This window comes from Corythoichthys intestinalis, chromosome 6 (genome assembly GCF_030265065.1).
Source record: "Corythoichthys intestinalis isolate RoL2023-P3 chromosome 6, ASM3026506v1, whole genome shotgun sequence".
Classification (NCBI taxonomy): Eukaryota; Metazoa; Chordata; class Actinopteri; order Syngnathiformes; family Syngnathidae; genus Corythoichthys; species Corythoichthys intestinalis.
The window spans coordinates 52,821,330-52,840,651 of NC_080400.1; the positions used below are offsets into that span (position 1 = coordinate 52,821,330).

At 37.9% G+C, this 19,322-nt stretch overlaps 1 protein-coding gene across 9 annotated transcripts in view; it reads left to right on the plus strand.

Annotated features, from left to right (window-relative positions):
• LOC130917559 (NADPH oxidase 4) overlaps positions 1 to 9,705 on the plus strand; it is a 49,938-nt gene extending 40,233 nt beyond the window's left edge. For all 9 annotated transcript variants that reach the window (XM_057839106.1, XM_057839111.1, XM_057839113.1 and 6 more), the window contains 6 exons: positions 1,618 to 1,699; positions 3,109 to 3,228; positions 3,327 to 3,435; positions 5,637 to 5,705; positions 5,874 to 5,974; positions 7,754 to 9,705. In XM_057839106.1, coding sequence (XP_057695089.1) covers positions 1,618 to 1,699; positions 3,109 to 3,228; positions 3,327 to 3,435; positions 5,637 to 5,705; positions 5,874 to 5,974; positions 7,754 to 7,874 — 602 coding nt within the window. In that variant the 3' untranslated portion in view covers positions 7,875 to 9,705. The remainder of the gene's footprint in view (positions 1 to 1,617; positions 1,700 to 3,108; positions 3,229 to 3,326; positions 3,436 to 5,636; positions 5,706 to 5,873; positions 5,975 to 7,753) is intronic.
• The last annotated feature ends 9,617 nt before the right edge of the window (positions 9,706 to 19,322 follow it).

The following is a 19,322-nucleotide window of genomic DNA, read 5'->3' on the forward strand; positions in this document are numbered from 1 at the left end:
ATCCCTCCACCCTTGTCCAATCAGATGGCAGCTCCTTCATGCTGTGTTGCCATGTCAATGGAATCTGCCTTCAAACCCAAGAGTTCTGACTCATGGCACACATTATTAAAAGTCACTGTTTTTTAATCCACCCAGGTTCCAGATTGGTTTTAGCCCTCTGTTCAGGCTTCTAGTGATGGCTGTATTTTTCCTATGCTCTAATGCAACGGGTAATGTGGACAATAAGGGACGGAGGCAGATAACTGCCAGATCCAAAGATATTGTGTAAGGATTTGACAATTGAATTATGCAAAGTCCCTCTCTTACTCTGCAATGCCACACATGGTTTAATGACATATTTTATATATTGAATTGTAAAATTGCAGCATGAAGTGGCGAATTAAGTGCTGGTTTAGGTCATTTAAATTCCTAATGAAGGTCCAGGTTTGAAATGCACTGCTTGTACCGGTAACACTTATAATAACTATCAGTTATAACTAATTAATAGATCATTAGTAAAACTTTAATAAATGATTTATTGTTGATTTGTGAAGTGTTTGTTAACAGTTTGTTAAGTATTTATAATGATGCCTCATAGATAGTTAAAATGTCATGAATAAAGTAATGGTTAATGAGTATTAAATGACTTGTAAACTATGTCAGTGATTTATATCTACACCTTATAAATGAGTAATACACCGTAAACAAGCTATAGGTAGCTTACTAACTAATGACTTATTAAGTATCAGTTGATAGTTTATTCATGTTATTGGGACGTTAACCCAAAGTTGCAACTACTCATTTTAATTGTACTTAAATATATTAACTCACACTTTACCGATCAGTTGTTAATAGTTTGCTAACCATTTACTAAACTTTAAAGAACAGCAATTTGAACAAGCAAAATGTACAGAAATTTCATGTAATATTTAGAATATAGGCCTTTCTGTGTGCTGTACTTTACTGAAGAAACACAAAAGATGAAATGTACATTTTGTTTAATGCATTGAAACACACATAGTAAGCCATCAAATGGGAGAACAACAAAATATTAGCACAAACCAATGAGTTTGTGACACTTTTTGTGCTAAACACAGGACAAACTGAATTAACAAGGGGCATTTAACATCCATACATCACAGCTAACTGTTAACAAACATGTAACAAGTCAACAATAAATAATTTATTAACAGTTTAGTAACAATGTACTAACTAGTTATAACGGATAGTTATTAGAAACCCTTGTACCTTTTTGTGGTGGCATCATAAAAAAAAAAAAGTGTTCCCTTGACATACAGTATATAAGAGGCAACACCTATGCGGTAGCAGGCTGTTTCCTTTGGGAGACTGTGACGAATGCAAACTTGTGTTGTTCCCATGTGCACACTTACTTTGAGAACACTAGAGGGGAAGTCAGTTTTCTTGCATTGGCTGTTGAATCGGCCTCGATGACATCAAAGTACAACAAAAGAAAACATAGTAGAAACATAAGGATATATATATATATATACTAGTATATATAGTATATAGTAATCAAATATTACTGTATTGTTTTTATATGGTGTGTTAAACTTAAATTTTAAGTCTTTTAAGTTTATTTGGGGGCCAAAATAATTATTTTCCCATCATCTTCCTCAGAGCGCTTCACGCAGCTGTTACTTCCTGACATGAGGAGAGACTTGGATGTCCTCCCTGTGGTGCATCAGAGGAGATACCCCAAGTATGCACGTGTGTGTGTGTGTGTGTGTGTGTGTGTGTGTGTGTGTGAGTGAGAGAGAGAGAATGAGTTGAATTTTACAGATAATTTCTCATGCAAGCTTAAAATCACTGTGAGGGGAGAGGTCCTGACCTGACCACTGACCCTCTGACACTGTTCTCTTCCTGTTCTGAGTGTATGAGAGGCATACATACAAAGGCGCAGGAAATGAGTCTTGTAACAGTACAGTTAACTCATTCAGCGCCAAAGACTTAAAAAATCTTTTCCCGTTATTCTTAATGAGGGGATGCTTTGCAAGGCAGCCTGTGCGCTTTGACAAATTCTCAGCATTCCAACTTTAAAATGTTCCTAAAATTCACGCGATGCAGTCTCTTTCAATTTCGCACTACATTTAGAGTTGTGGCAATTAAAAAAAAATTTTTTTTTTTTTTACATAAGATCCCCATTAATTTCCAATGGCAAAACTGTTGAAAATTTCAAAATGTATCTAATGTTATTTTTTTCTTTATCAATTCACATATTCTACACGTAATAAAATCAGGAAATCAAGGCACACAAAAGTTGTATGCAGTTTTCACCAATAGTGTACAGTTCCACCAAAATTTGACTTAAATGTCTCTATTCATTTCCAATGGGAAAACAATGGCCCAATATCTAAAGGAAGTGACCTGAAAAAAGCCCCGAAATCTACAGGAAGTGACCCATAAATAAACAAGAAATATCATGTAATTACCCTAAAATAGATAAGGAAGTGATTCAAAATTAACTGATTGTCAGTCATGGACAGCAACAGACACCCAATTCATTGGAACTGGGAGGAGTGGCTTTGAATGCTCATGTTTGAGTGCCATTGATAGCTCTAGACATCCAATCCATTTTGACTGGCAGGGTTCATTTGCGTTCATTTGCACTCTCCCAGTCAAAATGCATTGGACGTTTAGTGCTGTCAGTGGCACTGAAACGTTTTCACAAGTAGGGATTAAAAAATGTTCCAGATTAATAGTAAGTGACCAAAAATCTAGAGTAAGTGACCAATGGAGCAAAGCCTCCCCACGCAAATTCTCCAGAAATGTCATTTTCTACTAATAATAAATGCATTCTATTTATTTGTTGTTGTTTTAAGAATAATTAGTATTTTAATTTTACCCAACTTTTCTTCAGTTATGTTTTATATCTGATTCAGTTGACTATGTTTAGTAAGGTTGATAGTGTAAAGATATGATATGCTGGAAGACACCAACTGTTCAACAACTGTTGCAGAGATGCCGATTGTGTAACCCCCCCCACAGAAACGCCGTAGGATTTTGGATGCAGGATGTTTATCTGAACATGTGTACTTAACCTCAAATAGGAAGTCCAATTAATTGTGTGTGTGTATAGTTGTGCTGTACCTTCATATTGTGTATGTTCAGGCTTTATGTTGATGGTCCGTTTGGAAGTCCTTCAGAGGAAGTTTTCAACTACGACGTCAGCCTTTGTGTCGCGGGAGGGATAGGGGTCACGCCGTTCGCCTGCGTGCTAAATGCTCTGCTGTGAGTGTTCCTTACTGTAAATCATATGAATGGTGGAGATTTGCTTCAGCTTTCATTTTAATAGTTGTGCCTATCTCTCTTGCTGATGGTTGACCCAGTGACGAGTGGAAGAGGTTCAGGTTAAAGAGGTTATACTTTGTGTGGGTCTGCAGGGAGCTCCAGTCCTTCTACTGGTTCGCAGAGCTACTCTGTGCTCTACATCATAAGGTTGGATCAAACTCGCTTTCTCATAAACATCTTTGGTCCACTACAGGTAGTCCCCGGGTTACGACGTACCCGACTTAAGTTATTTTGACATTACGACGCCGGAGTCTCATCTGCCATTTTGTCTCCAGTCATTTTCTGTTTGCTTTTTTTTTTTTTAGTCGCGTTTACATTGCATTATTGTACATGTATTCTATCACAGTATCTCATTTTTTAGTTTGTTTTATTAATAATTTGTTCTGCCCTTTGGTAAAATATATATAAAAATATTTGGTTATAATGTTGAATTTTGTTTGTGATGCATGTTTTTATTTTGGCGCAGGAATCGTAGCGCAGGTAGTACTTTCACACACCAGTAAGAGGGCATGTACACACGAAAAACGTATTTGCATATGGCGGAAAACGCTCAGGTGACTTGAAGTTCCGTTCTGAGACCACCAATTTAGCCAACTTTCAAAATTGTCTGATATGCATGTGTGATACATCACTGGAAAGCTTAAAATCTCAATTTTCTGGGAAGAAAAATTTTGAACAGGAGGGCATTTAAAAAAAAAATTTTTTCATTGTGACATAATTTGTTTAAAGTTTAAAAATATTTGAGTGAATAAGTTTTTAAAGTCGCTTTTTTTAAAAAACAAAAACAAAAAAAAGGAAATATGAGACATCAATTAATTATTCTAAGCTAAAAACGACATTTTGAATAATAAATATAATTAATTACCTTCGTTTTATGGCTGGGTTGAAACAAAAGTGGTTGCGCGACGTCTATAAAGGGGGGTTTTCAGGGTAAAACGGACAAATTAAAAATAGTTTGGGGGCTTAATAGGCCATGAATCTGCTATGGCAGCATAGAGACATATTGTTCTATCAAACACAACAGTTATTTTGTCTTAAAATACAGCAGTTTATTTTATAGAAGTTTGCAAGGGCAGAAACTGCTTTTTCAGTCTTGTCTGTGTTTTCCGCCATATACGAAGAAGAGCGCACACGCACACATGAGGACGAGTGCATTTTTTCCCACGAAGAAGTCGCGCAGCCGAGTCAGAGAGATAGGAAAGATTATGGCTTTGCTCGCTGTCTAGCTCGTACTGAGCTCCAACATCTTGGCAAGGACAGTACAAAGACATGTAATACATGTTTTTGCATAGTTATTTTGAGATTTACTGTGTTTTTGGGGTACTTAAAGGGTTAATTCCGACGACTCACCGGAACTCGTTCGTAACCTGGGGACTATCTGTATTAGAATTCAAGTAGCTGCATGTCCCTTCAACTGACTTGAGGACAGTCTTGTCCAGTACTTGCCCAAGCTGTTTGGACTTGCCCGTGTTTATTTTTAGACAGGTCACTGAAAGTTTTCCAGGTCTTAAAGGGGACATTATATATATATATATATATATATATATATATATATATATATATATATATATATATATATATATATATATATATATATATATATATATATATATATATATATATATATAAAATATATATGGAAAGAAAATTAATTGCCTGCTATTAAAATATTTTATATTTTTCTCAACACAACCCCATCATGGCATTATGAGAGCCATGACTTTTCTAGCGGCAATTGGTCGTGAACTTTTTTTTTTTTTTTTTAATTAACATGATTAGATAGTGATTCAAAAGACAACCACTGTTTTAAGAAATTTGTCCATGCACTAGATACATCTTAATGGATATCAAAGATTAAGTACTGGATACCAAGTGCTGTACATTACGTGAACAAAACAAAACAGCTAAATATACACTAAGATGATAACAATAACAACAAAACAACGACATTTTCACATGAAAGCAACCACGAAGACCAATCCGTCTTGGCCTGATTACAAAGCCAAGGATTTGAAATGAGGTTTGAGAAGTTTTAAAAACTGAATTATATTGTGGAAAAAGTCAAATGTTCTTCAAATTTAAGTGGAGGTGAAAGGTGAGGAATTTAATAGACTAGCGAAACGTCTTGCTTTTAAAGTTTTGCTCTCAAACAATTATGAGGACATTCAAAATAAGTGTTTATAAATAGACCACTCTTAATATTTTCCTGTGGAGTACAGTTTGTAATGAGAGATGTTCCGATCAGTCATGACAGTGCTGCCATCTTATGGTGGGTGATGGATATAACAAGGGAATTAAATGAAGCCTCTTGCTAGATTGTAAATTTTCTTCTCATTGTCGTCATTTAGTTATGGCATGAAAACAGGCCTGACTACTTTAACTTGAAGCTCTACGTCAGTCAGGCGGACAACCTACAGGTAAGTAACACACATTCTACTAAAAAAAAAAAAAAAAAAAAAAAAAAAAGACTCGACACTTACACAACCATGTTATCATCTTATCTTGTTTGAAAAACCCTTCCTGCCCTTAAATATTAACCAACATGTATCTATGGATATTTATTTATTTCGCCCCCCCCGCATCAGTGCATATCTGAGGAGAAATACCGTCCGCTTGCGTCACGACTGCAGGTGGGACGACCCAAGTGGAAGTTACTATTGGATGACATCGGAAGGACTAACACGCAGTGAGTACACTGCAAAAACAACCTATAGACTTTACTCAATAAAATTGAGGTAACAATTTACACTCAGTTTTATAGTGTAAAGTTTAACCAATTTTACTTTGTAAATATTACCTAAATATGTCAACAATAATATTCTCAAATAATTAGAGTAAAGTTTAGCTTACCTTTTGAAATAGATTATATCACTTAATACCTATGAACATTGAGTATTATTTACTCACGATTGTAGTGTATTTGTATTGTATAATTTACTGTTTTTTTTTTTTTTTTTTTTTTTTTTTTTTAAATAAGAATGAATTAAAATATCAACTTAATTATAGTGATTGTAGATAAGGTTTGTTTTACCCTAAAGCCTAAAGTCATTGCACGAAAGAAACATTTGATTTTCAACTGTATTTATTTACGATTTGCTTAAATTTAGAAGTTAACAAATTGTCTGCTCAATATAAATTGCATGCAAACATTTTTTTCCTCATAGTATAAGTTCAAGTACAATATTAACTGATGAGTGAAGAACAGGAGGGCATCAGTCCAAAATAAATAATATGCAAACAACATAACGAAAAGTTTTGACTAAACAGTGAACAACACGAGCGCATCAAGCATCTTTCAGTTTTAGATACAAATAAGGCAAAAATGCTGTACCATAGATGTTTGAACCCCACAGGAGTGCTATGTTGTAGCATGATAAATTACAGTACACAATAGTTTTATGAAATTAGTGTGCAAATTTAAGAAACAAATGTAAATGAAATACATTATTAGCAGCAGAAAAGACTTCCTAGAGCAGGGGTCACCAACTCCAGTCCTCGAGGGCACCGATCCAGTCTGTCGTCCACGTCTCCCTCCTCCAACATACCTGACTCAAATAATCACGATTAATATCAGACTAGTGGATAGCTTGCTGATGAGGTGTTCCTTAATACATATTGACAAATCCAAGTTGTGGTAGCCTCTAGTAATTGCCGCCATTCCTTGGTGTTTACACGCCTCAGTACAAGCCCAGCGTCATTCAATGTAAACAGTAACGTTAGCTGGTGCTGGATGTGTGCTGCGGGCTGCACACCTCAGCAAATGGCGGACGGGATCTTATAGCCGGGGACCGGGGTTGTGACGTGCCACTCAATTATACTGATGGGCGAAACATTTGACAGTACTGTACGTTGTAACTGAAAGGTTAATTAGAAAATAAGGCTAATGGTTCAAATTAAGTCACATGATTACCAGCAACTCATGTAGCTATGCTCTGAAGAACATTGTTAGCTAGCTATCAGGAATGGCTGTCGAAAGCCAGGAATAAAACATATAAATATTCATACTATAGGGGTTTCTTAATTTAACATGCAGTATACCAGGCTTATTAATTATTTCGCATTTTCAATCTTAAAAGAAACGATAAGTTCAAATTTACCTGCTACTGCACGATGCCATCCAAGCTGGAGTGTCCCGCCAAATGAAATGGTCCCCCTTTCAGTTTCAAAAAAGACGCGTTGGCACATGCGTAGGCTTGAGCACACACCTAATATTTTTGGGTAGATATTATCTTGTTTGTTCAAGTTGAAGTTTTAACGGATTAAAATGAGGTAAAGAGAGTTAATTTTAACCAATTTAATTAAGTTCACTCGCTTACCTAAATACTTTTAGTATAATTTATTCAATTTATACAGATTTTAATTATTACTCCCCAAAATCATTTTTTATTGTGATGAAGAGTGACATTATTTTTTACCGTGCTTAAAACAATCACCTCGTTTTTGTGATTTTGTGTGATTTTTCCAGTAAGCGAGTGGGAGTTTTCTGCTGTGGACCCAAGGGCATTTCTAGGACTCTTCACAGACTCTGTAACACATCTCAGTTCCCTGGAACAACTTTTGAATTTAACAAGGAGTCCTTCAGATGATGGGCCTTCATTGAGAAGAGAACAATTGATTTGTGTTGGATGAAGACATGGGAATTACATTGGCTCTATGTAATATAGCCATTCTGAACGAGACTATCAAAAAATCCAAACAGAATTCCCTGCAATGGGATCTTTCTCTGAAGTTCACCCCATCTCACTATGAACTACTGAGAATACGCTTCATTTTGGATGTTGCTATTGGATTTTGCTCTTTAAGTGGATTATGGAGGGATTGACTGGACATGTGATGGCCACGATGACAACTCGATGAGCGTATTGGAGAACTGTGTTAAAAATATGAAGAAAAATCGTTCTATCATCCCATGATGGGAAATTTAATTTAATTATTATTATTCTGTTGTTGTTGTTTTTTTTACATTTAATATGCCTATCAACACAATTCTATTAAACATATTTGATCAGACAGTGGAAGAAAAATTATCTTTATAAATTCTGTCCGTTTTGTTTCAGCAAATTTGAACCCTTTCAGGGACAGTGGTCAGTGGTCACTGAAGTGGACAGCTATTCAAAAATTGACACTTACCCCTTTATAGGGGAAGTCTCTATTTTTTGATTGTTTCCAAATTTAGCTTTTGGACAAATAACTGTTTTTGGCCATTTTGAAAAAAACTTTGAATGTATATATATTTTTAAATTATAAATTATTATTGTATTTCTCCGTATTTTATAAAACATAACTTTATGAATCAATACGATGTTAATAAAAGCTAAAGTAATTAAATGAAAACGAATAAAACCAAATACACACTGGTTACGACTAGGGTTGTGTATTGTTTGAATTTGTAAGGTTCTGATTCCACGTTTAGATTCCGATTCCAAAGGATTCAGATTCTTTTAATTGGCAGGGTAAAAAAAATGCCTAGTTTATTTAACTTCTTGATTATTTTTTAAATTATATGAACTTTCACTTAACTATGAATTTCTCAGAGGGCTATTTCAAACTTGTATATAAATATCAGTCTTTGAACTTGAATATGATAACTTTATACTAGAACTTGATATGATGTTTCTTTCCACAAGAGTGCACTTTCACAAAGATTTCTATTTTTCAAAAGCTCATAGAGAAAACATTTACTCATATTCTTTTGCCTATGTTTTAGAGTGTTTTATGCTGCAGGCATTTTTACATGTTATTGATGTTATTGATGTCCCACTGCAGAATATGAAACAAACAACTAGGCATGTGCCGGTATGATATTTTCACGGTACGATAACCGTAAGCAAAAATACCGCGGTTTCACGGTATTGCAATTATAGCTCCAAAAATTTTTGAGATGTATTGGTTAAAAAAACAAACAAACTTTTTTTCCATTGAACAGGAATTTTTCATAGTTGCAAATTGGAACATGAATATATTGTTAAAATAAATAAATTATCAATAAAAAAATATATATATTTTAAATAAAATATAACTTATAGACTACACTCACAGCCACAGCTCAAGTTGCTCAAGATTAGAGCAAGAACAAAATAATTTCAATAAAGTAAAAACACTTCTGAATAATTAAAAAAAAAAAAATTATACTGCATGACTTTTTTTTGAGGGCGGAAAAGCTTAAGTGAAGTTTCGCCATTTTCAGCCACTGCGTCAACTCTAGTCAACATGATGTTATGCCTTTGCATTCATCTTTGTAAGCTTTTAGTTGGTTTGTATATTGAATTTGAAAGGAAAATGTTGTTTTGTTTTTGGCGAACTTTTACCATGGTGCTAATCTGTTGAAGCTACTCCCATGGAAAAATCTAATTGTACATCATTTTAAATGTATTCATTTTGTATATTACAATTACCACGATTTGAGAGCTCAATAAATTGAAGAACAGTACGCCTTATGTTTGGAGTATTTGTTTTTGGGTTAGCTGGCTGGCTAGCCGATAGTGTCACTTTCACACACAGCAATAAACGGGAGGGGGTGAGTGCTGCTGCTGCGCCAAGCCGCTTCTGGCTGCTTTTTTGACACAAGAAAAATAGCGAATACCGCACTACGGGCTGACGGAAAATTTTAGTGGTTTTGAAACCGCGACGTTTTCACACCACGGTAAACCGTGAAACCGGTAACCGGCACATGCCTACAAACAACCCTAAAAAAAACTTGATAAAACCCAGTCTAGATTAACAGCGGATACAGTATAAAATTAGAAACAGTTTTTGTTGAAGAAAATGATCACCTCTGCCTTCTCAGGCAGTCAGCGTGAGCGTTCTGGACAGATAGTGTCCCCTGCAGAGGAGAACACATGTTCACTGGGTGTAGATGAAGCTTGAACACATAAATATGAGAAAGCGAGAAAAAGTCGCAAATATTGCATCGGGGTAAGGTAGCTCTGAGCCACTACGCACTTTAGATACACGTACCTAAGCTGGGAGCTACGACGAAGCATTAGTATACATTGTTATATTGGTCATAATTTGATGTAGATGAGGTAAAATGATAAGGATTTCATTATTTGTAAAACAGATTCTAAAACAAACTAGGCCTGCAAGCAGGACTGAACGGGCCCTCGCAATCTAGCGCAACTCGGACGTCACGCAACTCGGACAGTGTGCAGGTCAGGGTGGTGGCAGATCGTCCTCTCTAATCATCTCATTAGAACCTAACATGCTCGAAAGTCGCCTCTTTACATTCACACACCTAAGAGATAAAACCCCCTATTGGAGAGAGTACTACAAAAAAGGAGGCACTTCTGAGCTGTGCAGCCAAGCCCTTATTCAAAACCAAAATGAATCTTCTAACTGGGCCATTTCGACCAAGTGTGCCAAATTCTGTGGGTCTATAAGCTGCCTGAGTCTCTGAAAAAAAAAAAATCCTTTTAATGGCGAACAAAGGGTCATCACGGCCACAGACAGAGACATGTGGACATGGGCCGTAAAATAAGTGTTTCAAAAGGTCTTGAAACTACAATGACCAACCTGAAAAGAACTGGACATGTATTGGAAAAATGAGTGACTTTGTCCTTTCTGTCGCCACTAGTTGGCACTGTAGGGTTGATGCAAATTAACCCTACAGGACCCTTCAGTGTATGACTCAACAAGCACGAGATGTTTGGCACAGATATGTTGTAGATCTTCCAAGTTATGACTGTTCAAAACTTGTGGTGAGACGAAATGGCTTCAGTCATTTTCACTTCTCCTGTTGGACCCTTCTGCTTCAACCAAACCTCAGTATTTTTCATCAGGCACCTGAACACGTAGGTTTGAGGCGAATAGATTTTTTTTTCCTTGGAGGAGGAGCCTGTTTCGTAAAAAAGGCATTTCCTGTTCCCACTAGGGGGTGCTACGCCTAATGGGTAATATTTCAATGCATTCGTGTTAAGGGTGGGATCCTGCACATACATGCCAGATATGAAAAAGATTGAACGTTGTGTCAAGGAGCTATTAGTCATTTACTAAATTTGTCATTTTGCCGAAAAAATTGCCGACTTTGGCACCACGCCCAGGTCAGACCCATGAATGAAAATGCACTATTTTGAAAATTTTAGATCTCCTATGTCTCCTGAATAGTCTCACCAATTTTGAAGATGATCCAACTAACTCCCTCTGTGACAAGTTCTCCAGTGTGTACCCTGTTAATTGATAAAAATTTCACATTCGATCCAAAATACCTGATTTCCTGTTGGGTTTGGAATATTGGTTCAAGAGACTTTTTGGAGCAGTTTTGCAAAAGTTATGGAAAAAAACCTAATAGGAAACGCCTTTTTGAAAAATTCAAGGGGGTGCCACTGAGCCATTTTGTTACATTTTTTTGTAACGTCGCAAGATTATCGAAATTCATGCAAAGCCACATGTATGTGCAAAATTTGGTGAGTTTTCGTGCATGTTCAGGCCTCCAAATCTAAACTGTACTACAAATGGATAAAAATTTCACATTCGATCCAAAATACCCGATTTCCTGTTGGGTTTGGAATATTGGTTCAAGAGACTTTTTGGAGCAGTTTTGCAAAAGGTATGGAAAAAAACCTAATAGGAAACGCCTTTTTGAAAAATTCAAGGGGGTGCCACTGAGCCATTTTGTTACATTTTTTTGTAACGTCGCAAGATTATCGAAATTCATGCAAAGCCACATGTATGTGCAAAATTTGGTGAGTTTTCGTGCATGTTCAGGCCTCCAAATCTAAACTGTACTACAAATGGATAAAAATTTCACATTCGATCCAAAATACCCGATTTTCTGTTGGATTTGGAAAATGGGTGCAGGAGACTTTTTGGAGCAGTTTTGCATAAGGTATGGACTCCACAAATTTCATTGCTCTACGTTGAAAAAAATCCAATAGGAAAGGCCTGTTTTAAAACTCCTTTCTGTCACCACTAGTTGGCACTGTAGAGTTTATTCAAATGACCCCTACAAGACCCTTTAGGGTATGACTCTCAACAAGCACGGGAAGTTTGGCGCAGATATGTTGTATATCTGCTGAGTTATGACTGTTCAAAGTTTTTGGCGAGACAAATTGTTGATGGTCATTTTCACTTTCCTGTTTGGACACCTCCGCTTCAACAAAACTTCCATATTTTGGATCAGGCACCTGAACACATGTCTGAAGGCTCTCCTGATGCAGGTTTTAGGTCACTAGATTTTTTTCCCCTTGGAGGAGGAGACTGTCTCGTAAAAAAAGGCAATTCCCTTCCCCACTAGGGGGCGCTAGGCCTAATGGGTAATGTTTCAATGAACTCGTGTTAAGGGTGGGATACCGCACATACATGCCAGATATGAAAAAGATTGAACGTTGTGTCAAGGAGCTATTAGTCATTTACTGAATTTGTCACTTTGCCGAAAAAATGGCCGACTTTGGAACCACGCCCAGGTCAGACCCATGAATGAAAACGCACCATTTTAAAACTTAAGATCTCATATGTTTCCTGAACAGGCTCACCAATTTTGAAGACGATCCAACCAACTCCTTCGGCGAAAAGGTCTCAAATGTGCACCCTGTAAATCGATAAAAATTTCACATTCGATCCAAAATAACCGATTTCCTGTTGGGTTTGGAATATGGGTGTAAATAATTTTTTGGAGCGGTTTTGGACAAGGTATAGACTCCCCAAATTTCATTGCTCTACGCTGACAAACCCTAATGTTATAGGCCAATTTTAAAATTTCAAGGGGGCGCCACTGAGCCATTTTGTTGCATTTTTTTTGCAACGTTGCAAAATTATCAAAATTTACATTTTTCTGCACGTATGTGCAAATTTTGGTGACTTTTCGTGTATGTTCCGGCCTCCAATTTGGCCGTTTTCATTTGCCCTGAAAAAATAAAAATAAAACTAGGCCTGCAAGCAGGACTGAACGGGCCCTCGCAATCTAGCGCAACTCGGACTGTGTGCAGGTCAGGGTGGTGGCAGATCCTCCTCTCTAATCATCTCATTAGAACCTAACAAGCTCGAAAGTCGCCTCTTTACATTCACACACCTAACAGATAAAAAAAAACCTATTGGAGAGAGTACTACAAAAAAGGAGGTACTACTGAGCTGTGCAGCCAAGCCCTTATTCAAAACCAAAATTAATATTCTAACTGGGCCAATTCGACCAAGTGTGCCAAATATTGTGGCTCTATAAGCTGCCTGAGTCTCTGAAAAAAAGTATTTCCTTTAAATGGCGAATAAAGGGTCGTCACGGCAACAGACAGAGACACGTGGACATGGGCCGTAAATAAGTATTTTAATAGGTCTTGAAACTACAATGACCAACCTGAAAAGAACTGGACATGTATTGGAAAAACGAGTGACTTTCTATTGCCACTAGTTGGCGCTGTAGGGTTGATGCAAATGACCCCTACAAGGCCCTTCAGGGTATGACTCTCAACAAGCACGGGAAGTTTGGCGCAGATATGTTGTATATCTGCCGAGTTATGACTGTTCAAAGTTTTTGGAGAGAAAAATTGTTGACAGTCATTTTCACTTTCCTGTTTGGACCCCTCCGCTTCAACGAAACTTCAATATTTTTCATCAGGCACCTGAAGACAGGTCTTAAGGCTTCCCTTATGCAGCTTTGAGGTAGATTGATTTTTTCCCTTTAGAGGAGGAGTGTGTCCCGTAAAAAAAAGGGCATTTCCTGTTCCCACTAAGAGGCGCCAAGCACAAATGGTAAATTTTCAATCCAGTCCTGCTCAGGCTGGTATACCTCACACACATGCCAGATTTAAAATAGATTGAACGTTGTATGAGGGAGTTATCAGTCATTTTCCGAATTCGGTGTTTTGGCGAAAAAATGGCCGACTTTGGCACCCCGCCCAGGTCAGGCCCGTGAATGAAAACACACCATTTTGATAACTTAAGATTTCATATGCCTCATGAACAGTCTCGCCAATTTTGAGAATGATCAAACTAATTCCCTAGGTGCCAAGGTGTAAAATGTGCACACTGTAAATCGATAAAAATTTCACATTCAACCCAAAATACCCGATTTCCTGTTGGGTTTGGAATATGCATGCAAGAGACTTTTTGGAGCAGTTTTGTACAAGGTATCGACTCTCCGAATTTCATCCCTCTACGTTGAAAAAACCTAAATGGAGAGGCCTTTTTGAAAATTTCAAGGGGGCGCCACTGAGCCATTTTGTTACATGTTTTCGTAACATTGCAAGATTATTGAACGTTATGCAAAGCCACATGTATCTCCAAATTTTTGTGAGTTTTCGTGCATGTTCAAGCCTCCAAATGTAAACTCCTACTGTGAACCGATAAAAATTTCACATTCGATCCAAAATACCCGATTTCCTGTTGGATTTGGAATACGGGTGCAAGAGACTTTTTGGAGCAGTTTTGCACAAGGTATCGACTCCCCAAATTTCATCACTCTCTGTTAAAAAAACCTAATAGGAAACGCCTTTTTGAAAAATTCAAGGGGGCGCCACTGAGGCATTTTGTTACATTTTTTCGTAACATTGCAAGATTATCAAACGTTATCTAAAGCCGCATGTATGTGCAAATTTTTACGAGTTTTTGTGCATATTCAAGCCTCCAAATGTAAACTCCTACTGTGAACCCATCAAAATTTCACATTCGATCCAAAATACCCGATTTCCTGTTGGATTTGGAATATGGGTGCAAGAGACTTTTTGGAGCAGTTTTGCATAAGGTATCTACTCCCCAAATTTCCTTGCTCTATGTTGAAAAAACCCAATAGGAAAGGCCTTTTTTAAAACTTTCTGTCGCCACTAGTTGGCACTGTAGAGTTGATGCAAATGACCCCTACAAGAACCTTCAGGGTATGACTCTCAACAAACACGGGAAGTTTGGCGCAGATATGTTGTATATCTGCCGAGTTATGACTGTTCAAAGTTTTTTGCGTGACAAATTGTTGACGTTCATTTTCACTTTCCTGTTTGGACCCCTCCGCCTCAACGAAACCTCAATATTTTTCATCAGGCACCTGAACACAGGTCTTATGGCTCCCCTGATGCAGGTTTGAGGTCAACAGATTTTTTTCCCTTGGAGGAGGAACCTGTCTCGTAAAAAAAGGCATTTCCTGTTCTCACTAGGGGGCGCTAGACCTAATGGGTAATATTTCAATGCACTCGTGTTAAGGGTGGGATACCACACATACATGCCAAATATGAAAAAGATTGAACGTTGTGTCAAGGAACTATAAGTCATTTACTGAATTTGTCATTTTGCCGAAAAAATGGTCGACTTTGGCACCACGCCCAGGTCAGACCCGTGAATGAAAACGCACCATTTTCAAAACTTAAGATTTCATATGTCTCCTGAACAGTCTCACCAATTTTGAAGATGATCCAACTAACTCCCTCGGCGAAAAGGTCTCAAATGTGCACCCTGTAAATCGATAAAAATTTCATATTTGATCCAAAATAACCGATTTCCTGTTGGGTTTGGAATATGCGTGTAAATGCTTTTTTGGAGCGGTTTTGGACAAGGTATAGACCCCCCAAATTTCATTGCTCTACGCTGACAGACCCTAATGTTATAGGCCAATTTTAAAATTTCAAGGGGGCGCCACTGAGCCATTTTGTTATATTTTTTTGCAACGTTGCAAAATTATCGAAATTTACAATTTTCCGGACGTATGTGCAAATTTTGGTGACTTTTCGTGCATGTTCAGGCCTCCAAATTGGCCGTTTTCATTTGCCCTGAAAAAAAAATAAATAAATAAAAAAATAATCCTTTGCAAAACAATAGGGCCTTCGCACGCTCAGTGCTCAGGCCCTAATAATCCTTTGCAAAACAATAGGGCCTTCGCACGCTTAGTGCTCGGGCCCTAATAATAATAATAATGGAAAGAATCTGGTTCTAATGTGGCGGTTGTGTTTTGCATGCTGTTCCCGAACGCACCTTGTGACTAACAACGGAATGAGAGAAGTGCATTCGAGTATTTACTTTCACTTTCCGTGTTCTGTTGTTGTTAGCGTCAGCTACAGCAGACAGTAGCCGTGTTGTGTTGCACAACATCTCAAATAAATTATTAAATACCTGGCAAAGGTGGCGATTTACTTGCTGATGTTACAACAATAACTAGGCCTGCAAGCAGGACTGAACGGGCCCTCGCAATCTAGCGCAACTCGGACGTCACGCAACTCGGACTGTGTGCAGGTCAGGGTGTTGGCAGATGCTCCTCTCTAATCATCTCATTAGAACATAACATGCTCGAAAGTCGCCTATTTACATTCCCACACCCAAGAGATAAAAACCCCTATTGGAGAGAGTACTACAAAAAAGGAGCCACTACTGAGCTGTGCAGCCAAGCCCTTATTCAAAACCAAAATTAATCTTCTAACTGGGCCAATTCGACGAAGTGTGCCAAATATTGTGGCTATATAAGCTGCCTGAGTCTTTGAAAAAAAAAATTTCCTTTAAATGGCGAATAAAGGGTCGTCACGGCAACAGACAGAGACACGTGGACATGGGCTGTAAATAAGTATTACAATAGGTCTTCAAATTACAATGACCAACCTGAAAAGAACTGGACATGTATTGGAAAAACGAGTGACTTTCTATTGCCACTAGTTGGCGCTGTAGGGTTGATGCAAATGATCTCTACAAGGCCCTTCAGGGTATGACTCTCAACAAGCACGGGAAGTTTGGCGCAGATATGTTGTATATCTGCCGAGTTATGACTGTTCAAAGTTTTTGGAGAGAAAAATTGTTGACAGTCATTTTCACTTTCCTGTTTGGACCCCTCCGCTTCAACGAAACTTCAATATTTTTCATCAGGCACCTGAAGACAGGTCTTAAGCCTTCCCTTATGCAGGTTTGAGGTCAACAGATTTTTTTTCCTTGGAGGAGGAACCTGTCTCGTAAAAAAAGGCATTTCCTGTTCTCACTAGGGGGCGCTAGGCCTAATGGGTAATATTTCAATGCACTCGTGTTAAGGGTGGGATGTCGCACATACATGCCAGATATGAAAAAGATGGAACGTTGTGTGAAGGAACTATTAGTCATTTACTGAATTTGTCATTTTGCCGAAAAAATGGCCGACTTTGGCACCCCTCCCAGGTCAGGCCCGTGAATGAAAACACACCATTTTGATAACTTAAGATTTCATATGCCTCATGAACAGTCTCGCCAATTTTGAGAATGATCAAACTAATTCCCTAGGTGCCAAGGTGTAAAATGTGCACACTGTAAATCGATAAAAATTTCACATTCAATCCAAAATACCCGATTTCCTGTTGGGTTTGGAATACGCATGCAAGAGACTTTTTGGAGCAGTTTTGTACAAGGTATCGACTCTCCGAATTTCATCCCTCTACGTTGAAAAAACCTAAATGGAGAGGCCTTTTTGAAAATTTCAAGGGGGCGCCACTGAGCCATTTTGTTACATGTTTTTGTAACGTTGCAAGATTATTGAACGTTATGCAAAGCCACATGTATGTCCAAATTTTTGTGAGTTTTCGTGCATGTTCAAGCCTCCAAATGTAAACTCCTACTGTGAACCGATAAAAATTTCACATTCGATCCAAAATACCCGATTTCCTGTTGGATTTGGAATACGGGTGCAAGAGACTTTTTGGAGCAGTTTTGCACAAGGTATCGACTCCCCAAATTTCATCACTCTATGTTAAAAAAACCTAATAGGAAACACCTTTTTGAAAAATTCAAGGGGGCGCCACTGAGGCATTTTGTTACATTTTTTCGTAACATTGCAAGATTATCGAACGTTATCCAAAGCCGCATGTATGTGCAAATTTTTACGAGTTTTTGTGCATATTCAAGCCTCCAAATGTAAACTCTTACTGTGAAACCATGAAAATTTCACATTCGATCCAAAATACCCGATTTCCTGTTGGATTTGGAATATGGGTGCAAGAGACTTTTTGGAGCAGTTTTGCATAAGGTATCTACTCCCCAAATTTCCTTGCTCTATGTTGAAAAAACCCAATAGGAAAGGCCTTTTTTAAAACTTCTTTCTGTCGCCACTAGTTGGCACTGTAGAGTTGATGCAAATGACCCCTACAAGAACCTTCAGGGTATGACTCTCAACAAACACGGGAAGTTTGGCGCAGATATGTTGCATATCTGCCGAGTTATGACTGTTCAAAGCTTTTTGCGTGACAAATTGTTTACGTTCATTTTCACTTTCCTGTTTGGACCCCTCCGCCTCAACGAAACCTCAATATTTTTCATCAGGCACCTGAACACAGGTCTTAAGGCTCCCCTGATGCAGGTTTGAGGTCAACAGATTTTTTTCCCTTGGAGGAGGAACCTGTCTCGTAAAAAAAGGCATTTCCTGTTCTCACTAGGGGGCGCTAGACCTAATGGGTAATATTTCAATGCACTCGTGTTAAGGGTGGGATACCACACATACATGCCAAATATGAAAAAGATCGAACGTTGTGTCAAGGAACTATTAGTCATTTACTGAATTTGTCATTTTGCCGAAAAAATGGCCGACTTTGGCACCCCGCCCAGGTCAGACCCGTGAATGAAAACGCACCATTTTCAAAACTTAAGATTTCATATGTCTCCTGAATAGTCTCACCAATTTTCAAGATGATCCAACCAACTCCCTCGGCGAAAAGGTCTCAAATGTGCACCCTGTAAATCGACAAAAATTTCATATTTGACCCAAAATAACCGATTTCCTGTTGGGTTTGGAATATGGGTGTAAATGCTTTTTTGGAGCGGTTTTGGACAAGGTATAGACCCCCCAAATTTCATTGCTCTACGCTGAAAGACCCTAATGTTATAGGCCAATTTTAAAATTTCAAGGGGGCGCCACTGAGCCATTTTGTTATATTTTTTTGCAACGTTGCAAAATTATCGAAATTTACAATTTTCCGGACGTATGTGCAAATTTTGGTGACTTTTCGTGCATGTTCAGGCCTCCAAATTGGCCGTTTTCATTTGCCCTGAAAAAAAAAAAAAAAAAAAAAAAAAATAATAATCCTTTGCAAAACAATAGGGCCTTCGCACGCTTAGTGCTCGGGCCCTAAAAATAACTAGACGTACAGACAGACCTGCATCCATATTCCTGGAAGTTG